Here is an 18,326-nt window from a genome sequence, read left to right on the forward strand (position 1 = left end):
ACAATAGGTTGGCCTAATAATAGCATTTATAAAGAGGCAATGAAGAAGTCCCAACCATTGCCTTGTACTTCTTTAAATCTTCCTCCAAACGACTTACTTTGAAACTTCATATGTGATGCACATCATTAAGGTTTATTGTTTCCGTCAAAGGCCCTATATTGTTTTAAGCATGTGACTGAGTTTGGCTTTATCTCAACCTTTTGATTCAGTAATCCATCCTCCTTACACCTAAGAGGGCCTGCCTGCAGAATCAGTCAGGGCTCCACCGCCACCTTGTGGTAATTACCTGAACTTTAAGTAACATAAATCTCAAAGATGTAGCCACTCCCAATTTATTAGGGGGGTGAAAAATGTCATCTGAGTCAACGAAAACAATTTTTAATTTTGTCTTAAATATGCCATTATCCTTTAGTTTGCTGCTCTCCTGATCCTACTATGGTTTTGTGTGTGTGTATGTAAGAAAATAGCTATAATAACTATTTTGCTTTGTTCATGCAGTGTCTTTCATATAGGAGTCTAAGTACTTTATAACTATCTGTAGGTCATTGATTATTATATCACTGTTTCACTGATCAAAAAAGTGATGCACAAGATCTTCCACAAATAAGGAAAATAGCTGGAAAAAAGAAAAGAATTGAGTTTATTTTGTAACATTTTAATATAGAAATATATAATATAGATACTTTTCCTTAATTAGAAATATCATGAAAACTCATACTTACTTTCCAGAAATGTTTTGTAATAGCGTACAACATTGGGATGATAGAGCTATAAGAAAATGAATAACAAACATTACGTTACTTCAAAATATAATTGGACTATAATTGAATATAATTGAAAACAACACAGAAATTATTGCATTCATATCTATCTATAAAATTAAGCATTTCAAGATATCATCTAATTGAGATTTGAGATTTTTATCATGATTCTTATTATTTGTTACCTACAAAACTAATCTGAAAATAGCAATCTCCCATATAGCCTTATCAATTAGAATTAAAAACAGCTTATACTTTATCACCTAATTTAACTAAAACAGAGAACTGTAGAACTCAAAGTAACCCGAAGAATTCATTTAGCGCTCCCCATCCCAACACTACACACACATTGCAAAGATAAGAAAACTGCAATGAAGCGATTTATGCTGAATAGGTACACCATCGCCTCTTGCCCCTCCCTACTACTTAAATATTCATATATACTGTTTATGTCTATTCACACTTGGTGTCTTTCTATGTTTTCTAAAATGGTTAGTATGAAATTGAAAGAGTCTAAGTGTTACTAACTCCATTTACATGACAACAATAGTTGGCAAGGACTCCCTTCTTGGCCAAACTTTAGTCAGGCTTCTCGGAGCTCTCCTCTTGACTAGGCTTCATGCTTGGCCTGCCTGGTTTTATCAAGAATCCTGCCAAGCCAGTTTAGCAAGAATCTCCCCACTCTTGATATCCAATCAAGTTCCTCATCACCCCATCTTTGACAGCTAATGAAATCCTTCCGAGTAATTTTCCATCTAGGCACCCCCTCACCCAGCCTCTTGGTTGTCTTCAGAGTTGAGTTCAATCTCTTTCCCCTGTTGTAATAGTTTGATTCCTATTGCAGTTGTCTTGAATGAAGTCTTCCTTGCCATGTGTAAGAAGTATTCAGTTCTTTGGCCTAAATTTACCTCAGGATATTACACAGAAATTCTACTTTTTCAAAACTTTCCTTTCCTATAAGAATACTAAAATTTTTATAGTTGCTTACTTATAACTTAAGTTTCTAGGCAAATTGAAATTTATTCTATCTCAGAATAGTTGACATTACCTTTATAAATGGCTTGCATCTGCTTCTGGTCTCTTTTCTTGCCTTTTTGAAGGGGAGTCTGGTAACTGTCCACCCAAAACCTCCCTTCCTATTCCTCCATTGCAATTGAGTTCGGGTGGAACATGGCTTCCCAGTCAGAGATTACATCTCTCAGCCTCCCTTGCAGCCCTGAGAGGGACTGTCACTAAGTTCTCACCAAGGGAATGTCAGGGGAAACATGTGTGCTCCTGTGTCTGAGTCCTAAACACTGGGAACAACCCCCCGCCACCATGCTCTACCTCTTTCACCTTGGATGTGAACGTGCCTGTGGCAGTTTCAACCAAGCGGATGAAGACAATGGCCTAGGAGGTAGCAGAGCAGTAAGGGAGAAAGAACCTACATTCCCAAATGATTGCATGGAGCAGAGACTACCACCAGCTTGGTCCACTCACTCTAGGATTGTCACATGAAAGAGAAATAATTCACTGCATTATCAAGCCTCTTGTTTAGGCCAACGGATTTGGAGCGTCTTTCTTACTGCAGCTTAGTCTTACTCTTAACAAACACACTCTCCTTTCCTAGTTGCCACTTCTGTCTGCCATCACCTCCTCCTTTTAGACCTCTAAATGTGACTATCCTTTCCTTTGGTTCAGTCCCCTCGTAAGAGTGCAACTGTACAATTTTGAGTTTTCTCTAAGTCCAAACACATGCCTCTTATATGTCCCCACCCTGATACTTTCTTTTCTTAGGAAATTTCTTAGGAAATGTGCTAAAACAAGGTCTACCTCATCAACTATCAAGTGGTCAGCAGATTTTAAACAATACAGGACCAGGTAAGCAACAGAACCATATTCTAAGCCTAGCTCACTGGCCAGGACTATATCTGCATTAGGGTTCAAATGAAGATACTTGATCAGCCTGCAGCAAAAGCCATGTTCTAGCCTTGTGCTATAGTGAAACAGCATACTGCTGAAGATCAGAGTATCCTACGCAGGAGAGGACACTAACTTCTTCTTCAAGTCCACTCTATTACTATATATGAAAGTCAACTATAAAAGAAGCTATCAGTGATAGTATGTACTGCAATTTATGAATTGGGCTAGAACTATATATTTTGATGAATAAAGATCATCATATTTATTTGGTGATCTTTATGTCCCAGCACAGATGCTATGCAAATTTAACTCATGGAGAACAAAGAGCAGGGAAGCTGGTCGCTCTCCACAGGAGTTACAAATGAACAGTACCCATAATGAATGTATAAATAAGGAAAGCTGAAAAAGAAACCCATGTATTCTTGGATCACAAAATCCAATCTCACTTCTCTTCTGACATGTTTATTCTTTCTCCCCAAACAAACCTTCATAATGATAGTTAACTGGGTTGTTAAATTATGTCTGAATATTCCACTCATTCCAATAAATAATAATCCATCTTGAAAATCTACTTTTAGATTTAATAAGCTGTATTTGAGGAATGTTAACAGCTTGGTTCCACTTGACAAAAGTCAGGGAACTCTTGGTCATATGCTTATGCATGTAACTAAGGAACCAAATATTCTACAACATAATGAGAAGGAAAAGGATACGCTTGCAATGAAAAAAGAAGGGTGTTTCATATATGTGGCACTCTGCTGTAAACCCAATCATTCTGCACCCCAAGCGCTGATATAAACTCCAGAAAGTCTTTCTATGGTTCAATGTCAAGCCTTCAGAAAAATATCTAACCAAAATATTATCACCTCAATATCAATTATTATAAACAGAACCAGTTCTTAAACAGCATGGACGAGAATAGCACAAGAACTCTACTTTCTTTTAATGACACTTAGTTAAGGAACATATCTTCATAAACAAGAAAAACGTTTACCTGCTCTTTAATTATGGTTAATTCAGAAACAATATTCTTTACACTGCTGTCTCGATCTTTTTTATCCTTTCCAAATGCTGGGTTGTGTAAATTGACCTCTTTCATTGCTAAAAGATTTTGACCACTACGCTTTCTAACCTAAAATAAAAACAAAAATAAAATAATAATAATAAATAATAATGATGGGGTGGGGGTAGAAAGAAGGGAAAAAGATCGATTAATAAGTCACATGATTAAAACAAGTAATCTAAAAAATCTACATAAGTAACAGAATTTTTAAAATTTTTGTCTGTATGGACACTAAGCTCAGCTCAAAAAACTGGTATCTCCTGGGTCAGTCTGCACTATTCGGTAGGATTTTCCTGGGTAAATATAGAAAACTCTGGTATGAATTTAGAGAAAGTCTCATGCACTGGGACAAGCCACTTTGACTATTTTTTTTGTGAGACATAACAACGGCTTTTGTCTTCAAAGATTAGTGATAAATTTCTAGAGCTGAGATAAGATAACATCAGGACAGCTATTTGATGGGCAAAAACAAACATTCTAATTTGTATCTATTTTTCAATAACGAGGGCTTTAATCCAGTTGCGTGGGTGTGTGCAAGTGGGACATCTGGTTTGCTTCGGGAATATCAGAAATATTGTTCCCCAAAGGCAAAGTCACCTTGTAAACACAGCCAAAAGCTCCACTTCCAAGATGATCCAAAATTGCATAGTTGCCTATGTATTTTGAAGGAGCTTTATTCTGATTAATGCTTTCAAGATTTTCAGCAATTTGCTTCAGTTCATCCTCCTAAACAAAAAAATAAAAAGGAAATGGGCACTATGATAATTTCCATTTCTGACCACATACCAGCCTACCCAAATATTTAAAATTCAGGGCTTACCACTAACAAATTCAACTTTGATACCAATTCTTCATAAGCACTGATATCACGAACATAATGTCCTATATTGATGAAGATCTCAAACAAGTCGGTGGGGAAAAGTCTACAGGGAAAACATACACAGACACTTCATGTAGGGCTTGGTAACTGTTGCTCATTCCTTCCCTTTGGGATCTAGCTCACTCACAGATTAATTACATTAAATAAACTCAACTTCCTTAGGTTATCAACAAAGTGGGGGCAAATAGTACTTACCAGCTTATCTCACAAAAATGAACTAGAACTACAGGTCTTAAGGGATAATGAAAAGCAACCAGAGAGGAAAGTTTTTAGAGATGTGGTGTACAACATTGTGCTTATAGTTGACAATACTGTGCTGTACACTTAAACATTTATTAAGAGGGCAGATCTCATGTTATGACACAGATTATACAAAGACCTTATTTGTAAGATATCTGGAGGTACAGGCATTAAGCATTTTGGAAAGGAATGTTTATGGGGTGTTTATGGAGTGCTGAACACTTTCATAAACGCCATTTGATTCCGTCCTCATATTAACCCTAGGAGGTAAATACTAACCCCCATTTTTAAATGTTTTATGAAAATAAAATAAAAATACAGGTAAATGAAAAAAATGGAGAGATTTATGCATCATTTGCAGGGTACTGGTTTCAAGGGCTTAGTAAAATCATCAAGTCCATAAAAATGGATGGTTTAGGGCCTTGAAATAAAAGGTTATAATAACTTTACTTTTTTTTCTTCCCTCAAATTCAAACATCATTTGTAAATAAAGTAGCAACATAAAATGCTCCAATGCTTCAGAACAAAACACATTATATTAACTCAAGTTCTTATTTCTATTCCACCTTATATCAACAGAATTCTAGTAAGAACTTGGGCCTATGATTTTGGCCAGCCTGGCCAACCCAGGGGCATGCAGACCACACACATAGGTAACTAGTGTTTGCTTCCCAAGGAGTTGGTTTTTCTGTCACACTCACCAGCACAGCCTCCTGACCCAAGAACACCTAGCCTCCTCCCCATGAAACGAGCTCCTGCCCTATGAAGGATACCCTGAAAATACTTCTTTTTCCACTGATTCAGAGGAAATGACTAGACCAACTTTGGAATTTCTGAATGCATAAGAACAAGCACATATTTTTATGTCATCCATTTAAAATGTTAACGTCCAAAAAAAAGGAAAACTAAAACCCATAGCAGTCATAGTAATTAAGAATTGTATTGATAGAGTGATTTATTCCCTTTCTTCATCATTTAGCTCATTTTCAGTGTTAAGATATCACGAGGGTAAGTCAGTCTTATTATCTGTGGATTCCAAGAAATCTGAAAACACATGCTTTGCATACTGATTCATTCTTCTCTTACTGTTTGCATCTGAATCAGATATGTGAAAACAGTTCAATCTCATGATCACCGGTCACTTAAATTTCTCTAAGCTCATACCTTTTAAAGAGTGGTCTGTTTCTTTCCATACTGAAGAGAAACCTCAAGGCTCTGAATGCATAACACTGGAAAATAAAAGGGTGCGTGATTCTCAAAGGTAGCTCAGCAAATTAAAACACTGCCAGGATAAAATTATCATGAACTAAACATTAAAGTGACTTTATTGTGAGTGGCTGACCTCCATGGGAGCCAAAGGTTATGACTAAAGACAAAAACCATCAATACCTAGGGTAGGTCTCATATTTTTAAAAAGCATTTATGTTGTAGAATGCTAGGAGGTTAGCCTCGTTCCACTCAGTACTTGTCATTAATTCCTTTCTAGAAAGTACAAAATGAACACAGAGACCAGAAATAAAATTCCTACTCTGAGAAAACCAAATGTCCAGAGATTTTCAGGAGCTCAAGGTTTATTTTGTTTCTAGCTTGCTATGTATGCCTCAATATTTATCTGGCTTCTATGAGAAAATAAACACTCGAAATGATAACATATAAAAATAGCCACAGGCACATTGGACTCAAACTTGACAAATTGGTCTCTTGAGTAAAGAGTCTTAAGCATTTCCCAAATAGAACAATCTACAGTAACTACTCCCAAGAACGCTCAGAAAGAGGCCTGTGAGACTTTACCAAAGAAAAATAAACGTCTAAATGTCTGTCACTTTGCAGTGCCAAGAAAAAAAACAGAGAGCCCCCAGCCTGCAGTCGGTCCTGTACACAGGCCACCATGGGGGTGATCGGGGTCTGCTGCACTGGGATCTGGAATCATTCCATAAAATTAGTGGTCTGAATACCGAAGGGTCCCAAATAAAATTGCCCAGGGAAGCAGGCAGATGACACAACGACATGACGGAGCCTGGTGGAGGGTGGTAGAGGCAGTGAGAAAGTGCAGGATGCAAACGTCCCTCAAAAACCATTTCAATGTGAATTTTTAGAAACCCTCTACTGCCTTAACAAAATGCATCTGCAAGGTGGATCTGACTTCTTCTGTTGTCCAGCATCACATCATGCCTCTGTGGTGCACCAAAGAAATTAAGTTCCGCACCTGTATGTTGTCATGGGTAGCTCTCTAAAACCTCTGCCTGCCAGCCCACGGATACCACCAAAACTTCTCTGCTCGTCTTCTCTCTCGTTCGGGGTGACAGCCCTTCGATTGGATTGGAGGTAAACATGGTTTCTTACTTCCTCTCTAAATGACTTGGGGGAAAAGAATGAGCTGCAAGTCCTGCAAAGGCTTACTTTCAATCTGATTTTATCTTTCCAGTATCTTCAGGGACACTGGCCCCCTGATGCCCACTCTTTAAAACAGCATGCAGGAGCCTGCAATAATGTGCACCCCTCCTGCCTGCAAGGCCTCATCTCCCTCCCCCAACCACACACCCCTGCTCCGCCGGGCGCGCCGGGCGGCCGAAGCACACTCTAAGTTGCCTGGCTCTCGCACTTTGCACTTGGTGTTCCCTCTGTGTGGAATGCTCTTCCACCCTGTAGCAGATGCCGTGGCTGCCCCACTCACACCCCTTTAGCAACTTGGTGAGTCTCTTCTCATCCACCAAGATCTATTTTACAGGCTTTCCTTTGTAAAGATGAAATGTTACCAGCTGTGGTCCATGCTTAAAGATGGAATATAATTTTCCTCTTACAGTTTTCTGATACATAAGCATTGTTTTGAAAAAAAATAGAACTTACTGATAAGCAAAGAAATACATACTTAAAATCACCTGATCCCCCCAACCCAGAGAAACCACTGTTACGCTCTTTATTTTGTTTTGACAGCATTTGTTTTCATGCCAGCCTCCTGCACCTGATATTTTTCTTCCCAGTCAGTACGGAGACTGGGAGGGAATTTATATTCTCAAAGTTTCCCCAGATTTCAGTAACTTGGTACAGAAGAACAATGGACATGCTTATTACCTGTAATAGATTAGTTTTTGCTGCATTCTTTTGTTTGTTTGGTAAAATTAATTTTGCTATTGTATATACACCATTTTCCTGGAAGAATAAAGAGCACATGTTATCTGTGACCAGTGCCAATGCTAGAGAGACACACAAAGAAGCAACTACACAATCTCAAAAACTAGTATTTGAGAAGAAATGTCCGTAGAATTTTAGAACTCTGTGTAAGTACACAGGAGAATAGTAAATATATCAAAATGTAATACTAAAGACTACAACCACACTCAAAATTTCACCTGTCTTTAAAGATGATAAATAATAAAGCATATCAATTTAAAGTCATTTAAATACTTTAAGAAGGAGTAGGGGATAAAAAAGGACTGAGTAAAGGGATCCAAATATCTTTGTACTTTGCACTTTAAATGTCTAACTATGAAATATAATTTCTCCCTTTACAGTTTGGTAATTAAACAATATACATAGATAAATTATTGTAGAAAAGAACAAAGAAAAAATAAAAGAAACAAGAGTAATAATAGATTTAGAAAATGAAAGTTATGCATGAAAGTCCAGAAAGTTATCCTTCTAGACTTACTCTAATACTCTAATATATACACAGCAGAATGAACAAAAAGTGCTAACTTATTGCTACTTTTCTATTATCAAATATTTGATTTACTGAACTCTACTATACATGGGCTTTTTTAACTGTGAAGAGCTTTACCTGCCTTTCTGCATTTAGTCTTTATAGCTATTCTGTGAAGCAGTCTATAATTTCCCTGCTTTATTTATGACAAAACCAAATCTTAGAGAGACTAAGTCATTTTTCCAATGGCCGAACCACCAGGAAATGATAGTAGGAAATGAACCTCCAACTGGCCAAGTCCAAATGCCCTGCTTTGCCACTACCCCCTGATTTGCTGAGCTTCCCCTCGGGCCTCTAATCATTGGTGATCTGATGTCTTATGACATTTTATGTATTTATGTATTTTGAAGTTGAAGTTGGATATACTGTATGCTACTTCCATATATTGCTGTATATGTAGTGGATTGACTAATGAATTATGCTTTGTGAAAATGGTTTCTTGGCAATAAATATGTTGTTGGTGTGTGTTTCAGTCACCTCTAGCTGAATAACCTGATATACTCTTTTTTTTAATTTAAAAAAATTTTTTTTAAGATTTTATTTATTTATTTGACAGAGAGACACAGCGAGAGAGGGAACACAAGCAGGGGGAGTGGGAGAGGGAGAAGCAGGCTTCCCGCTGAGGCAGGAGCCGGACGTGGGGCTCCATCCCAGGAGCCCGGGATCATGACCTGAGCCAAAGGCAGACACTTAACCGACTGAGCCACCCAGGCGTCCCTAACCTGATATACTCTTAATTCAAATGACTACTATCCTCAACTCGTGGTATACTATATGTCCAGAATTAAAGCTATTCAAAATAGTTTTTTTTTTAAAAAAAAAAAAAAGAGTTAAAAATGAAAACGACTACACATGATATAGGGAAGAAACACCAGAGGTTAAACACAGGGCAGGTCTTTCCAAGCCAAGTGAGGTAAAGGAAGGACAAGACTATAAAATGGGATTCTAGGGACACTTAGTCAGAAGAGCATGTGACTCCTGGTCTCGGGGTTCTGAGTTTGAGCCCCATGTTGGGTGTAGAGATTACTTAAAAAATAAAATGTTAAAAAAGCTTAAAAAATTAGGGACACCTGTGTGGCTCAGTCGGTTAAGCATCTGCCTTTGGCTCAGGTCATGATCCCAGGGTCCTGGGATCGAGCCCCACATCAGGCTCCCTGCTCCGCGGGGAGCCTGCTTCTCCCTCTGCCTGCAGCTCCCCCTGCTTGTGCTCACTCTCTCTCTCTGACAAATAAATAAAATCTTAATTTAAAAAAAGTTTAAAAATTAAAAAATAAAAGAGAATATAAAATGGAATTCTAGAACTCAAATAAGACATATTAAAATATCTTAAAATCACAACATGGGATCCCAAAAGCTGTGTTCTGGGCTACACAGTTCTCCTGAGGTGGGGTCCGTGAGTGCTGACGCGGTCTGCAGCGGGAGCCAGGAGAGCAGCGTTCTCACCTGGACCACCTGGTGGGCGTTGGTGTCGTTGAGCACGAGCTCGGTGAGGGCAGCACAGCAGGCTGGAAGGAAAACCACCAGATGATCGTGTCTGTCATCACGGACCGCGCTCTACACTGTTCTGTCAATACTTGGGCTCCTCAGGGAATTCTGTGACAGAGCCACTCCTCCAAACACAGTACCTTTCCCTGTGACACAGCTCTGGGGGGAGGGAAACTGACTTGCAGTGGTGTCTAACTCTGCTCGTCAGGTAATTCATGTGCATCTACACCCCACCGCAGCCTTTTGTTGAGCACTTACTGTGTACCGGGAAGCAGCTTCATTATAATCCCCAGGGCCCAACAAGTGCCTGGCACTTGGCAGGTGCTCAGTAAATACATCTACAATGGTTGGATACATGAGTACTTTAAATATATGATCCAAAGTATCCCTTGTAATCAGAGGATGTACCATGACTACCAGTTTTACTGATGAGAAAACTGAGGTTCACAGAGACTGACAGACTAGGCCATAGAACTTAGTAAGTGAAGAGGCCAGAAGTCCAACTGCAGTCTGCTAGATGTTAAATCCCACACCCTGAGCACCACCCTTCCTGCCTCCTCACAGTCACCGTGGCAGCTTCTGGTGATGTTCTGTACGGAGCTGCTTCTTGTCCGACCAGAAATGTGCTGGATTCTACAGCACAGAGCACCTGTGAAGGGTACTACCATTTTATGGGGCCCTTGTGCTGGCCCTGCAGTGCTTCGGGCATTACATATATTCTCATATACTTCTTCCTGCCTGCCCTCCTGCTGCCCACCCCACAGTGCCTCTCTGCCCCCGTCATGTGGCTGTGGCAGGGCGCCCAGCTCGGTCGGCAGCACCAAAGCCCCCACTCGTCCCAAAGGCCAGGTGCCCTTTTGTGAACCTTGTTCAGGGTTGTGCCAACTGCCAAAAATGTGGGCATATACCCCTGCTCCTGCTTTCGTGTGGCAAGAGAGGCTCTGTCCTCTCTTTAGGTGTTCACATGGAGTAAGGAAGGTGCTCCCTTGTTCCCAGGGGAATGGATGTGTGCATTGTAGAATCTCCCTGAAGGAGGGTGCCCCGAGATCTAGAAAACATAGGAACCACGATTCTGGCCACAAAGCAAGCTGAATTCTCTAATCCAGCTTTTCCAGTAATGAAGCTACTATTCTGCTCTCTTTATGTCTGACTTCTATGCTGACTTCTCAATGTGTTCAGAATGTGAAAGGGAGAGAAAAGTCTGTGGTATCACTAACCTGCAGGCCCAACATGAGTCCCAGGAGGTTTCAGACACCTACATGGATTTAACTTCACAGTTTTTAAACTTACAAATTGTGCTTACTTCATATTATCATACATAACAGAGAATAACAAATTATTATCATCATCACAGAACATAATAAAACCTATGCTAAACAGTATCAAATAGCAAAACATAACAATATGATATAAATACCTGCTTGAAGAGAAAAAGTATTTTCTTGTATTTCCTGAGGGCTTAAATCTTCTGACAAATGAAGCTGCTGGATTCTGCCCGCTGCATTTGCACTAGACAGGCTGCCAATGGAAGAACGATCGGAAACAAAATTTCTGTCTCTGAAAAAGAAAAGTGAATGCACAATTTATCACTTTTCCCTCATGGTCAGTGCTTTCTGGGTCCTGTTTAAGAAATGTTTGCCTCCCGCAGGCCATGAAGTCTTCTCCTATGTTATCTTTATTGTTTCACCTTCCAATCCACCTACAGTGGATTTCTGTGTATGGTGTGAGGTGGGGGCCCTTCTTTCCTTCCTTTTTTCCTTCCCTCCCTCCCTCCCTCCTTCTTCTTTCTCTGGTTACTGAACTAACCCCAGTACTAGTTATTGAAAACTCTGTCATTTCCCCACAGCTCCACATGCCCACCTTTGTTTTTCGTTTTGTTTTGTTTTAAGATTTTATTTTAAGTAATCTCTACACCCAACGTGGGGGGCTAGAACCCCAAGATCAAGAGTTACATGCTCTACTGACTGAGCCAGCCAGGAGCACCCCCTCCTTCTCCCCCACCTGTTTTTGAACTCTGTTCTGCGGCTATCAGTTCACCTGACTACATGTCAGTCTTCCTCATGCTGAATTTTCTTTTTCCAAGCAATTCTAGTCTTTCCTTATTTTGGTAAAGATCTCTTCTTTTATATTTTTGAATTTTTTAAAAAGATTTTATTGATTTATTTGAGAGAGAGGGCACATAAGTCAGGGGCAGGGAGGAGCAGAGGGAGAGGGAGAACAGGCCTCCTGCTGAGCAGGGAGCCCGATGTGGGACTCGATCCCAGGACCCTGAGATCATGAGGCAGATGCTTAACCGATTGAGCCCCCTATGTACCCCTATCTTTGAATTTTTTTATTCCTTTTGCTTTAGTCTCTCAATCCACAGATTGAAAACTCATCTTCTGCAAGCCATATCCTTCACTTTCTAATGGTTCTCATTCCTTTGTCTTTTTCCTCCACATTATGTGCAATTTTTTCAAGTGTGCCCTTCCTTGTACTAATTCCAGTTTCTGTCTGGTACTCTGATGAATGTCTCAGTTCTGTGGATTATTCAGTCCTCGCCTTTCTTCCTAGCTCTGTAATCTCTATCCTCCCCTTTTTGTAGTCCTAGCATCTCATCTTTAATCTCAGGTCATAAATGTCATGTTCTGTTTAATATCTTTGATAAAATAAAGCACTTGTTTTCTGCTTACTCACGGTAACATCTTCCACAATAGCTTCTTCATGTCTTTTATCTGTTTTGTTCCTTCTTGTTTAATGCAGCTACTATATTTTTTTCATTTCTTTAATTTTTATGGCAATGGCTCTATCTTGATTTCTTTGTGCCTAAATATTACACAGATGGAGTCTCCTTGGCTTCCTTCCCATGTCATCTGGGCCCACTAGTGCCCTTCCTTCAGTTAGCTTTGGGAAGGTAATGGAGCTAGGTCTAGGGATAGTCACAACTGGTGATCTTATCTGTCAACCAAATTATGTTATGGGCCCAGCACGCTTCCGCTACGCCACTCTGCTGCTTGCTACAACCAAATTATGTTAAACTCAAATTTTAGAGATCACTCCCCCTACTCAAGTCTATAGGCCTTCAGGATCTGTTCTGGAGCTTATGATTATAGGTGAATGGGCACGAACAGATTTCCTGGAAACCACCTTGACAATAATCCCTGGTCCTACTCATGCCAGCAGACAGCCTGGCAACGTCCACCCCTTGTACCAGCTCCAGGCAGCCCAGAGGCAGGCACAAGCTCTGAAGAGATATTGTTTACCCAGCTGGGGTAATAAATTCTCCCAGAGTGCTGAGACATATTTAACACAGAGTAAGTGTTGACATATATCATTTTCCCAGGAAAGAGTTTTCTAACACGGCACCATAGAAATGGACTGGCCAACTGACTCTTTAGATGTGAAAGAATTCGTTTCTCTCAAGGATGGTTACATCTTGAGCCAAAGAGGAAAACTGGTGCCTTGTATTAAACTTAATCCTACGTGGTAAAACAGCAGGTTTTATCTCTGAAGTACTGCTTAAGTATCACAGAATTTAATGTTATCATCAAGAAAATAACTGCTCTCCAAAAGGGCAACCCATAGCTGTTGGAATAGGTGTATTGACCACTGCCATCAGCATCACCATCAGCATCCTAAAAAAGCAAGCAAAAAAAAAAAATAAAAACAAAAACAAAAAACTTTTGCTAAATGTTCAAGGAGCTAGCTTATTATGCCACAGTACTAATGAAAGATTTATAATTTATACTTTAAAGTAGTTGAGATTTTTATGTGATACTCATAAAAGCAAGTAGGGGCACCTGGGTGGCTCAGTCACATAAGCGTCTACCTTCAGCTCAGGTCATGATCTCAGGGTCCTGGAATAGAGCCTGGAGTCAAGTTCCCTGCTCAACAGGAACTCTGCTTCTCCCTCTGTCCCTCCCCTTGCTCTCTCTCTCTTTCTCTCTCTCAAGTAAATAAATAAAAATAAAAATCTTAAAAAAAGCAAGTAGATTATCAATAGCTTATATTTTTCCTTTGTTTTGGTAATGACAGAAATAATTAATAAAGCTATTGTCCATACCACTGTAGTCTGTTCTTATACTTTGAAACATTCCCTCACAGAAAATGAAGTCAATAACACACAGTTCCATAATATACCTAGAGATATAACAAGCACAAAGTCTGAATAACACTGATTTGATAATATCTGGTCATATTAAGAATGATAAGTCACTCTGTTTTTATTAGAGAGAGCTTTATTTAGGTACTGCACACTACAAGGGTGATTCCTTTCAGGCAGACATATTCCTTTTCTTTTTTTTTTAAGATTTTATTTATTTATTTGACAGAGAGAGCAAGAGAGCACAAGCAGGGGGAACAGTAGAGGGAAAGGGAGAAGCAGGCTCAATCCCAGTACCCTGGGATCATGACCTGAGCCAAAGGCAGACGCTTAACCATCTGAGCCACCCAGGCACCCCAGACATATTCCTTTTCAACTCTGATTCAGTACCTATAGGGCTGAATTATCCTTTATAATAATTTTAGGTACTAGAACTTTCCCACTGATGGTACCAAAAGATGTCATTATCCATAGCTTCAATATATCTAATACATACTTATTGCAACATACTTCAAGAAAGTTTCAATTTGAAACTATTTTAATAACCATTCCTTCTCCATACTCAAGGCTTTGAATGTCACTAGAATTCTACTTTTTATTATTATTATGTTATGTTAATCACCATACATTACATCATTAGTTTTGGATGTAGTGTTCCATGATTCATTGTTTGTGCATAACACCCAGTGCTCCATGCAGAACGTGCCCTCCTTAATACCCATCACCAGGCTAACCCATCTCCCCACCCCCCTCCCCTCTAGAACCCTCAGTTTGTTTCTCAGAGTCCATAGTCTCTCATGGTTCGTCTCCCCCTCCGATTTCCCCCCCTTCATTCTTCCCCTCCTGCTATCTTCTTCTTCTTCTTTTTTTTTTTTTTAACATATAATGTATTATTTGTTTCAGAGGTACAGGTCTGTGATTCAATAGTCTTGCACAATTCACAGTGCTCACCATAGCACATACCCTCCCCACTGTCTATCACCCATGCACCCCATCCCTCCCACCCCCCGCCACTCCAGCAACCCTCAGTTTGTTTCCTGAGATAAAGAATTCCTCATATCTACTTTTAAAAGAGAGATGATAGGTGTTAACCCACCTTAGGAGCACTGCAATGAAGATTGAGAGAGGAAAGAAGAGCAACTGGACCAGGGTCAGTAACATGACAATCGTTTGATCAATAATATTTTCTCCCATTTTAACTAAGGATTATATATCTGTTCTTTAATTGCAGGTTTTGCTTTCTCTTTGTAGGTGAGTGCCATATATGCAAATGCAGACATTTTAGCAAAATAGTAAATTTAAAGTAAAATTACAAGTAAAATTATTATACTTGTTGGGATTACAATATGCATAGAGTGTTGCCAAGAAAAAGGTGGTAATATAAATGTTTTCCTGTGGTTGTTGGGTCTCAAATCAATCTACGTTTGCAGACTGATGGCCTTCTCTATTCCCAGCACTATCGTGGAGGCTGGTGATGCAAAGATAAATATTTCAGGGCTCCCAAGAAACTTAAAAGATGAATGCCCCTGATAATGATTTCAAGTATGTTTGTGACAAGTATAAATGATTCTCCATAACACGAAGGACCAAAGAGCAGGAGGAAGCAAGCTGATCACGTACCAAGTCTGCCATTGTATGGCAGAGTCCCCAACCTTCAGTGACTAAGGCAAAGTCAGCCACAGCCCCCTCTGACTCACCCTCGTAAAATATGAAGAAGCTGCTTGATGCCTCCCCAAATGCGAATTTCCACACTGGTCTCAGGGTCCTCACAAACCTGAACCAGAATCCAGACAACACTCCAGAGCAGCTTCAGGTGGTCAGAGTGGAGCAGACTGAGGAGGACGGGTATCCCTTCATAGAGCTTCACCTGCTCTTTCACTTGGGGTTCGGCACAAAGTAGGCGCAGTAACTCCGCAGTTAATCTGGAAGGGGATGGGAGGGTGGTGAGGATGAGAATCACGGCGTAGTGAGTTACTGACTCTGCATTTGGACTAGAGCTATCATCACTGTGGCGCTCTAACATTTTCTAAGTCACAGGTCAACATATGTTTTCTGTAAAGGGTTGGATCCCAGCACAGTGTTTCAGGCTTTGCTAGCCATACAGCTTTGGTCAGAACTACCCAACCCAGCCAACATATGTAAAAGCAGCCACTGCTGTGTTCCAATAAATCTTTATTTACAAAAACAGGCAGGGAACCAAATTTAGACTGTGGGTCATAGTTTGCTGACCACCATTCTAAGTCATAGCCTCCCTGTAAGCCCACTGGTCTGGCTAAAAACCTACTAGCTGGCAAATAGATATCAGGTACATACAATGGGACCTGCATTGTGCTCAAAACAAAAGAAATAAAAGCTCTATCGTAGTCTTCAGAAACTCACTATTTGGTTACAAAAACAGGACATTAAAATAAAACGCCAAAACCACTACAATGCAAGGAGATTAAATGCAACGTGCCCAGTGACTATCTGGTGTGTAAAATAAAGATACTGATAGCATAGGACACATAGGGTTCAGCAGGGCTCTGAAACATGATGATGAGGGACATTGCATAGAACCATCCACAACCCTCCAGTCTCATACTCTAAACCCTCTCCCTGGACAATGGCATCCATTCCAAATGCCCCCTCTATCCCAGTCCCGTGAGTTCAGCCATCACTCTCAGCCTCCAGAAGTTCTAGCCACACAGCAGTTCCACAGGTACTCCTCCCACTGTGTCTCAACTCAAAGTCATTATTCTCCTCCCCATACTGGCTCTTCCCTCTTATATCCCCAGTGGTGATTCGTGGTATCACAGTCTTTTCAATTTTCCAAGCCAGAAGACGGAATCATCCAAGACACTTCCTTCTCCTTTCCCAATCCACCGCTGCCTTTTTCCTAGGCAACAGCTGAGATTAATTCTCTTGCAAGTCATGCAGCTGCCTAACCCCACTGCTCCTCCCATTCTTGTGATCTTTGTGCTCAAGACATAAGCTTCTCCGTCACCTGCCTCTCCAATCTTCTCATGCCCACACTGCTCCACAGTTCCTTTCCCCTGAGCCAATTTTCCACAGCATCAATCCCTCCCAAACTTTTGTGTTCTGACATTCAGAACATCTGTTCTTTGGCAAATAGTGTTCTGCATCTCCTCAAACTTTCCACACCAAACATCCCCTTCCTTGTCTCTAAATGGATCTCATTGTGTGGCTATATTCCCCATACCACACAACCCACATACTGCTATCAGAGTAATCTCCCCACAAAATAAATCTGATCATGCTTAAAGTCTTTCTTTAAGTCCACATAATGTGCATGGATAAAAAACACACTCTTATTTGGCACAAAGAGCCCATTGTGACCTGGCTAAAATCATCTTGTTGCCCTCCCTTAAAATATGGAAATTGTGGGTTACTGTGTAGATCAAATGAATTAACACACAAAAGTGCTTAAAGCAGGGTCTAGCATATAGAGAAAGCCAGACCAAAATTTGCTATGTTTTTAACTTATCATTAACTGTCTAATCTAGTTCTCTGGCACTTTCCCTCCTGCACTCTGTTCCAGCTGTGCCCAATCACGCAGTTCCTCTAACACAGACCATTTCATGCCTCCAAACAGCATATTCTGTTTCCATTTGTTCTCTCCCTCTGCCTAGATAACTCCCTTTTCCTTCAGGAAACTTGGTGTGGCCCCTGGCTGTGACTGGGAGCTTCTGCTCTGTTTCCAGAGTGTCCTCTGCATCCATTAACCACACCACTTACAATGCTATGGTGAAACCACTGACCTGCATGCCCATCCCCTCTCCTATACTACACACTATCTCATTCATCTCTGGTGTTCTAACACCTGTGCAGAGGTTGTTTTCCTAGAAATGAGTTCAGGTACACAGGTCTATAAGTATAGTTTGTAAAAGAGGATAAAACTGACTTGGAAGAAAGACTCATGGAGATTTACTACGGTTAAGTGTCTGGGTTTTCATTACTTGATATTTCTGTTATCTGTTTTACCTCTTCTGAAAATCATGACTTACTTAACTAAATATCAAATGATGTAGTTGCAACTCTATTTAAAAACAACCTAATAACTAACTGGATACAGTAATTCTTTAAAGCAATATGTAGTTCAATTGAAAATGAATACATTTTAGATTCTGTTTGGAGTGATAATAACAGGTGGTCATGCTATACTATTTTATACTATACTAATTTATTTTACGTTCCTTAAGCAAAATAGATTTTAA

At 40.0% G+C, this 18,326-nt stretch overlaps 1 protein-coding gene across 9 annotated transcripts in view; it reads right to left on the reverse strand.

Moving 5' to 3' along the window:
- NEK10 (NIMA related kinase 10) overlaps nt 1-18,326 on the reverse strand; it is a 248,908-nt gene that overhangs the window by 180,719 nt on the left and 49,863 nt on the right. For all 9 annotated transcript variants that reach the window (XR_012380845.1, XM_073900999.1, XM_025883157.2 and 6 more), the window contains exons 12-20: nt 15,810-16,034; nt 11,449-11,588; nt 9,990-10,051; nt 7,919-7,996; nt 6,011-6,075; nt 4,547-4,649; nt 4,324-4,452; nt 3,658-3,795; nt 723-768 (exon numbers count right to left, since the gene is read on the reverse strand). Coding sequence is in view for 8 of the 9 variants with exons in the window: in XM_073900999.1 (XP_073757100.1) it covers nt 723-768; nt 3,658-3,795; nt 4,324-4,452; nt 4,547-4,649; nt 6,011-6,075; nt 7,919-7,996; nt 9,990-10,051; nt 11,449-11,588; nt 15,810-16,034 (986 nt within the window). In the remaining variant the exon portion in view is untranslated. The remainder of the gene's footprint in view (nt 1-722; nt 769-3,657; nt 3,796-4,323; nt 4,453-4,546; nt 4,650-6,010; nt 6,076-7,918; nt 7,997-9,989; nt 10,052-11,448; nt 11,589-15,809; nt 16,035-18,326) is intronic.

Source organism: Callorhinus ursinus, unplaced genomic scaffold, assembly GCF_003265705.2.
Source record: "Callorhinus ursinus isolate GAN/ISIS: 27379988/994484 unplaced genomic scaffold, GSC_fseal_2.0 scaffold1, whole genome shotgun sequence".
NCBI lineage: Eukaryota > Metazoa > Chordata > Mammalia > Carnivora > Otariidae > Callorhinus > Callorhinus ursinus.